This window comes from Ammospiza caudacuta, chromosome 7 (assembly GCF_027887145.1).
Source record: "Ammospiza caudacuta isolate bAmmCau1 chromosome 7, bAmmCau1.pri, whole genome shotgun sequence".
In the NCBI taxonomy this organism is placed as follows: Eukaryota; Metazoa; Chordata; class Aves; order Passeriformes; family Passerellidae; genus Ammospiza; species Ammospiza caudacuta.
In genome coordinates, this window is record NC_080599.1 from 7,815,453 (window position 1) to 7,823,193 (window position 7,741).

The window sequence follows — 7,741 nt, forward strand, 5'->3', positions numbered from 1 at the left end:
AGTGCACAGGTAATTAGCCAACACTGAATCCACCACACTAATTGATGCATTGGCTAAGAAATCTCATATTGGTGAACTAAAACCACTACAGAGAACTTCCTGATGAACTGCATGAGAACAGAGGGAAATCAAGGCAGAGCCATGGTTTGTCAGGACTTGTTTGATCCTAATGAGCCCTGTGGTGCATTTGGAGGTGAGCCCTGGAACCTCAGGGCATGAGAGGAGATTGCACAAACCTTTCCAGATCTCAAAGTCAGAGGAAACACTCAAAGTGTCTCAAAGCATGAATGGGTCCCACTGAGGTCCATCCCCAATGCAGGCTCCTCCTGGACTCCTTGGAGGAGTGAATTGGAGGCCAGGATGGCACTAAATGCTCTCAGAGATTCAGTGTGGAAAGGAAATTCCAAAGTACCTTAAAAACCTTGAGTATTTCAAATCATTGATGAGGCCCACTGAATGTCAGTACAGAGTTCTCAAGGGACTCATTAAAGCAGAAAACTGGGGCCATGATTGAAGAAACTTCTCATTGAGTTTGTATTAAGAGTGAAACACCAAGTACCTTAAAATACTTGAAGTACCTTGAGGCATTAATGAGCCCACTGAGTGTTGTTACTGACAAAGGCTCTCAGGGGACTCATTAAAGCAGATAATTGGAGGCCATGTTTGCAATAAACCTCTCAGAGACTCCAAGGCAAAAGCCCAACCTTAAGTCCTTTGAAACACTCTGTGACCATTAAGGAGCCCCTAGGGCCATTTCTGACCAAGACTCCCCAGGGACTCCTTCCAGCAGATCCTTGAGGCCACTGGGATGTGGGCTGAGGGGAATTCTGATGGCAGGACAAGGGGCTGACAGTACCCAGCCTGGCTGGGGCTGTGCCAGGAGGCCCCAGAGCCTCAGGACAAAGTGTCTCCTCCCAGCCCTTGGTGGCACAGACCCTGCTGCTGTGCCCCAGGGCACCAAGACTTGGCTTCTCTTTGTCCCCACCTGTCATCAGTGCTTCCAGTTCTCTGCTCTGCCTGGGGCCTGGAGACACATTCTCTGTCTTCTCACTCAGTAGGACCCATTAAAACTTCAAGAAACTTTGGAGTTGGATTCTGACTTGGAGTTCTGGAGAGGTTTATTCTGCTCCCTCTCAGGGACTGATATTCAGGGCCTGAGCACAAAGCCCCAGAGGCTCATTAAAGTCCTTGTGCTGTTTATGCTGCTGAGCTGGGCTAGGCTCCTGGCACAGAGGCAGCTCCTGTAGAGCTGCACAACCAAGCAGAGCTTCAAAAGCACATTTCTCTTGATGAGCAGCTCTTCTGCCAGCCCAGCAGGGCTGGGGCACTGCCTGCAGCCACCCTGGGCACAGCACAGAGGCACAGAGAGCTTCAATCAGTCAGGGCTGGGAAGGTGCTGAGAAGTGCCTGGGGCAGAATCTCTGCCAGCCCTTGGCACAGGAACCTCTGGCTGCAGGACAATGCAACTGCAGCTCCTGGAGCCATCTCCTGCAGCTGGAACATCCCAATGCCTACAGACTCTGTGAGTACAACTCTTGAGTATTTCTGGTGCAGGGGAGGTGAAATTCTCATGAAGCTCTGACATGCTTTGGGGTTCAGATCAGTCATGGAATATTTCCAAGACAAGAATTTTGATAAGAACGTGGAAATTTCCAAAGATTTTGTATTCCATTTCATATTACTGGTTGATGGCAGGGATGGGGGTATAAATATTAACGGCTGATTATGAATTTTGACAAGTGTCTGAGACATTTGAACTGTTCCTATTAGTGATCAATAGGTTCACGGGAGATCCCTAATGTGCTTGCAGCCACTCTGCCCATGGACAGCAGAAGCATCACTTTTGCTCTTAACCATCAGGCTCAGTCTGAGCTGTCCTTTCTCCAAGCTGCAAACAGAACCTGCCCCCAGCCAGCACCCTGCAAACAGGCAGGGTTCTGTCAGTCCAAGGAGAGTGCACAGAGATTTGGGGTCTGTGAGTGCTGGCAGGGAGAGATCAGGCACAGGGAAACACCTGCAGGAAGGAAAATCTCCTGGAAGCAGAGAGAAGATCAGGCAATAAGAGAAAACAAAACCCAGCAATGCTGTGGCAAGGAGAGTTTGGAGATGTCCACAGGAGCCCCTGCAGTGCAGCCCCTCTCTCTGAACAAGCCCCCTCCCTCCTGTGCCCCAGCCAAGCCTCTGCCCTCAGGGCCGGGGCTCCAAGGCGTGCAGCCCCTCCTGTGCAGGCAGAGCTGCAGCAGAGCCGTGGGGCAGCTCTGCAGCCCCGGGCCCAGTTCCCTCTGCAGTGCACAGGGCTGGGAGCTGCTGCCGGGCACTGGGGGCTCTGGAGGGGGCACAGCTGGCTCAGGGTGACGCTGTCCCCAGTGCCTGGCTCTGGGCGATGCTGTCAGTGCAGCCAGAGAAGGAGCTGCATCTCCCTTCATCCAATGCCATCATAAGGACACTTGGGAGTCTCCCTGAGATTTCAGTCCAAGCTGGGAGCTTCAATCCCAGATGCAAACCTGTCCGAGAGCATCTCTGAGTTATAGGATTAATGGGGAAAGGCAGAGGTGTTGTGACATGGACAATGCTGCTGGGTTGGTGAAATGAGCAACATGAGTCCTTGGCTATAAGTATGAAGCTGGGCTGTGATGGATCCATCTGCTCTCAGCAGTACCTGGTGATATTTTATGGGCAGCATAAGAAAGTTATTATCCTTCACCTGAGGATGGTTAAAGACCAGAGAAACTCCAAAGAGAATAACATGACAGACCATCTCCCATCACGCTCCACTCATCATCTTGCCTCAGGGAACTCACTCTGTTCTACCAGAGGGCAGCAGAAATACGGAGAGTTTGATATCCAAGAATACCAGGAGAAACATGGGGGAAGCTCAAAAAGAAAACCACAGAACTCCTAAATACAGAAGTGTTTCTGTGTGTATTTCAGGGGAGGGTATATGGGAGATTTGATTTTGGTTACAGATATCTCTTCTAACTCTTCACTGTCCTTTTCTCCATGAACAGGTCCCCATGTCCAGCCCCAGCAAATGTCCAACAGCAGCTCCATCAGCCACTTCCTCCTGCTGGCATTGGCAGACACGCGGCAGCTGCAGCTCCTGCACTTCTGCCTCTTGCTGGGCATCTCCCTGGCTGCCCTCCTGGGCAACGGCCTCATCATCTGTGCCGTAGCCTGCGGCCACCACCTGCACACACCCATGTTCTTCTTCCTGCTCAACCTGGCCCTCAGCGACCTGGGCTCCATCTGCACCACTGTCCCCAAAGCCATGCGCAATTCCCTCTGGGACACCAGGGACATCTCCTATGAAGGATGTGCTGCTCAGCTCTTTTTTTTTGCCTTTTTCATGTCAGCAGAGCTTTCCCTCCTGACCATCATGTGCTATGACCGCTATGTGTCCATCTGCAAACCCCTGCACTATAGGACCCTCCTGGGCAGCAGAGCTTGTGCCCACATGGCAGCAGCTGCCTGGGCCAGTGGTTTTCTCTTTTCACTGCTGCACACAGTCAATACATTTTCCCTGCCCATGTGCCATGGCAATGTCCTGGGCCAGTTCTTCTGTGAAATCCCACAGATCCTCAAGCTCTCCTGTGCTAAAACCTTTCTCAGAGAACTTGGGCTTCTTGCAGTGTGTGCCTTTTTAGGAATTGGCTGTTTTGTGTTCATTGTTTTCTCCTATGTGCAGATCTTCAGGGCCGTGCAGAGGATTCTCTCGGAGCAGGAACGGCACAAAGCCTTTTCCACCTGCCTCCCTCACCTGGCCGTGATCTCTCTATTCATCAGCACCTCATTTTTTACTTACCTAAAGCCCCCCTCCAAGTCCTCTCCATCCTTGGATCTGGCCCTGTCAGTTCTGTACTCAGTGGTACCTCCAGCCCTGAACCCCCTCATCTACAGCCTGAGGAACCAGGAGCTCAAGGCTGCAGTGTGGACAATGATGACTGGATGGTTTCAGAAACATTAAACTCCTGGCCAATTGCTGCAAATCACTTGTAATAAAAGTAATCTTTGATACTTCTGCTTGGTTTCATTTTGGAGGTTCTTTCTCTTTTTATTTTACTTTTTTCACCTTGTCCACTAATAAATATGATTGTTTGTGCCATTTCTAATTTTGTTTCTCTCCACCTTCCTTGTGGCAACAGCCTGTGTCAATGAGGGGCTGTGCTCTTGGTTGGTTTAAAGGAACTAAATAATCTCCCAGCAGAGTTTCCTGCAGAGATGCCCTTTTGTTGCCTTCTCTGGATCTGCAGCAGCAATGTCTGTGTGCAGAGCTGGGGCAGATCAGCGCTGGCCCAGCAGCTGTGCCCAGCAGCAGCAGCAGCACTTGGTGTTGCCAGTGCTGCTGCCGTGGCCCTGCCCCACTGCCCTGGTGGCCCTGGTGTTGCTGCAGGGCCTGAGTGCACTCAGGGCCGGGCACAGCCCTGGGGGTGGCAGTGCCGGGGCTGCAGCAGGGACAGCCCATGGGCACTGCTGGGGCAGCGCTGACGCCTCAGCCCAGGCCCTGGGGGCTCCAGGCTCCTTGCCCAGGCTCTCTCAAGAACACGCCCAGGCCAATGCTCAGCACAGAAAACTGCTGTGAGCAGCCCCAGGCTGGCTGTGGGCAGGCTGGGGGCAAACAGCATGGCTGGGGCTCTGCAAGGGTCCTGGGGCAGATGGGAAGGAGTAGCAGAGTAGGGGCTGATCCATCCCCAGTGCTCTGGACAGCCCAGGGCAGCGTCCCAAAGCGTCTTCATGGAGCTTCCAACAACATCCCCCCTCTGCAGCCCTGCCCTCTCCCCCAGCTCACACAGGTGCCCCATCCTTGCAGGCACAGACACGGCAGCACTGGCTCAGCAGCCCCTGTTTGCATTGCACAGAGCAGGGTTAGCACCCCCATGCTGTTGGTGTGGGGACATGAACCTGAGGGAGCACAAATGCCATCAGCCCCTGGGGCCAGCAAGGGCTGGGGGATACCAGGGAAACCACTCAGCTTTGTCCTGGCCTCTGCAGTCAGCCAGAAAGTTTGTTCCTATCAGCTGGGAGTTTCCTGTCCCACTGCAGATGCTGTTGCTCAGAGAAAGGGCTGCCTGGCAGCCACCCCCAAAGTGCCCTGAGCATTTCCTATGCTTCCCCTTTGCTTTCTTTACTCTTCCCTTATACAAATTTCTTCCTCTTGCCCACCCCTGTTCCCTCCCCTGCAAACAGGCCATCCCTGGTTGCCCTTTCATCTCTGGCCCTACTCCCCATTGCAGTTCCTGACTTGGCACCATGGGAACGTCCACTGGGGAGAAGGATCATCCTACAAGTGCTGCAGGAATTGTCTGCAGGCTCCTGCAGTGCCTGGTGCTGCTCCCTTGCCAGAGGCACTCCAGGCCAGGGGGGCACATCTGGGCTGCTGTGTCTGCCTCTGGGGCTCCCTGTTCTGGGCAATGAGGAGGAGCTGCATCTCCCTGGCTGCCCTCCTGGGCAACGGTCTCATCATCAGCGCCATAGCCTGCGGCCACCACCTGCACACACCCGTGTTCTTCTTCCTGCTCAACCTGGCCCTCAGTGACCTGGGCTCCATCTGCACCACTGTCCCCAAAGCCATGCACAATTCCCTCTGGGACACCAGGGACATCTCCTACACAGGATGTGCTGCTCAGCTCTTTTTATTTGCCTTTTTCATGTCAGCAGAGCTTTCCCTCCTGACCATCATGTGCTACGACCGCTACGTGTCCATCTGCAAACCCCTGCACTACGGGACCCTCCTGGGCAGCAGAGCTTGTGCCCACATGGCAGCAGCTGCCTGGGCCAGTTCCTTTCTCAATGCTCTTGTGCACACAGCCAATACATTTTCATTGCCCCTGTGCCATGGCAATGCCCTGGGCCAGTTCTTCTGTGAAGTTCCCCAGATCCTCAAACTCTCCTGCTCCAAATCCTGCCACAGGGAATTTAGGCTTCTTGCTGTCAGTGTCTGTTTAGCATTTGGCTGTTTTGTGTTCATTGTTTTCTCCTATGTGCAGATCTTCAGGGCCGTGCTGAGGATCCCCTCTGAGCAGGGACGGCACAAAGCCTTTTCCACCTGCCTCCCTCACCTGGCCGTGGTCTCACTGTTTCTTAGCACTGCAGCATTTGCCCACCTGAAGCCCCCCTCCATCTCTTCCCCATCCCTGGATCTGTCAGTGTCAGTTATGTACTCGGTGGTGTCTCCAGCCCTTAATCCCATCATCTACAGCCTGAGGAACCAGGAGCTCAAGGCTGCAGTGTGGAGACTTATGACTGGATGCTTTTCAGAAACATTAAACTGCTGGCCAATTTCCAATTTCTTAAATAAAAGACTTATAATAAAAATCATCTTTGATACTTGTTGTTGGTTTGGTTGTGGGTGTTTTTTCCTTTGTTTTGTTTTTTTTTTTCTATTGTCCACAAAGGACTGTCATTCCTTGTGCCATTTCTCCTTTTGTTTCCCTCCACTTTAACTGTGGCCCCAGACTGCGTCAATGAGGAGCTGGTCTCTTGGTGCCTTTGAAGGAACTAAATGATCTCCCAGCATTGTTTTCACCAGAGATGCCCCTTCTATTCTCTTCTCTGGAGCTGCAGCAGCAATGTCTGTGTGCAGAGCTGGGGGCAGATCAGCGCTGGCCCAGCAGCTGTGCCCAGCAGCAGCAGCACTTGGTGTTGCCAGTGCTGCTGCCGTGGCCCTGCCCCGCTGCCCTGGTGGCCCTGGTGTTGCTGCAGGGCCTGAGTGCTCTCGGGGTTGGCACAGCCCTGGGGGTGGCAGTGCTGGGGCTGCAGCAGGGACAGCCCATGGGCACTGCTGGGCCAGAGCTGACGCCTCAGGCCAGGGCCTGGGGGCTCCAGGCTCCTTGCCCAGGCTCTCTCAAGAACATGCCCAGGCCAATGCTCAGTAAAGAAAAGCCCCGTGAGCAGCCCCATGCTGGCTGTGGGCAGGCTGGGGGCAAACAGCATGGCTGGGGCTCTGCAAGGGCCCTGGGGGAGATGGGAAGGAGCAGCAGAGCAAGGGCTGATCCATCCCCAGTGCGCTGGACAGCCCAGGGCAGCGTCCCAGAGCGTCCTCATGGAGCTTCCAACAACATCCCCCCTCTGCAGCCCTGGCTTCTCCTCCAGCTCACACAGGTGCCCCATCCTTGCAGGCACAGACACGGCAGCAATGGCTCAGCAGCCCCTGTTTGCATTGCACAGAGCAGGGTTAGCACCCCCATGCTGTTGCTGTGGGGACATGAACCTGAGGGAGCACAAATGCCATCAGCCCCTGGGGCCAGCAAGGGCTGGGGGACACCAGGGAAACCACTCAGCTTTGTCCTGGCCTCTGCTGTCAGCCAGAAAGTTTGTTCCCATCAACTGGGAGTTTTCTGTAGCACTGCAGATACTGTTGCTCAGAGCCAGGGCTGCCTGGCAGCCACCCCCAAACTGCCCTGAGCATTTCATTTGCTTCACCTCTGCTTTCTTTACTCTTTCTGCTACAAATTTCTTCCTGTTGCCTGCCCCTGTTCCTTCCCCTGCAAACAGCCCATCTCTGCCCTGGTACACCATTGCAGAGATTTGTATTGCCTGCAATGCTGGCACTGGCTACACCATTCCTGATCCAGCCAGGAGCCATTGCCCTTCTTGGCCACCTGGGCACACTGCTGGCTCATGTCCAGCCTGCTGTCCAGCAGTGCCTCCAGGTCCCTTTCTGCCTGGCCGCTGTCCAGCCACTCTGTGTCCAGCCTGTAGTGCTGCAGGGGTTGTTGTGGCCAAAGTGCAGGATCCAATACTT

At 54.0% G+C, this 7,741-nt stretch overlaps 2 protein-coding genes across 2 annotated transcripts; both read left to right on the forward strand.

The window, feature by feature from the left end:
• Window positions 1–3,304: 3,304 nt before the first annotated feature.
• LOC131559861 (olfactory receptor 14J1-like) lies at window positions 3,305–3,928 on the forward strand (the record flags this gene model as incomplete). The annotated part of the gene is made up of 1 exon (XM_058808366.1): window positions 3,305–3,928. A coding segment is annotated over one exon (624 nt), but the record flags the coding sequence as incomplete, so codon positions are not given.
• A 1,576-nt stretch (window positions 3,929–5,504) lies between these two features.
• On the forward strand, window positions 5,505–6,490 carry LOC131559621 (olfactory receptor 14J1-like; the record flags this gene model as incomplete). Its single annotated transcript, XM_058808035.1, has 2 exons — window positions 5,505–6,330; window positions 6,453–6,490. Coding segments are annotated over 2 exons (864 nt in total), but the record flags the coding sequence as incomplete, so codon positions are not given.
• Window positions 6,491–7,741: the final 1,251 nt, after the last annotated feature.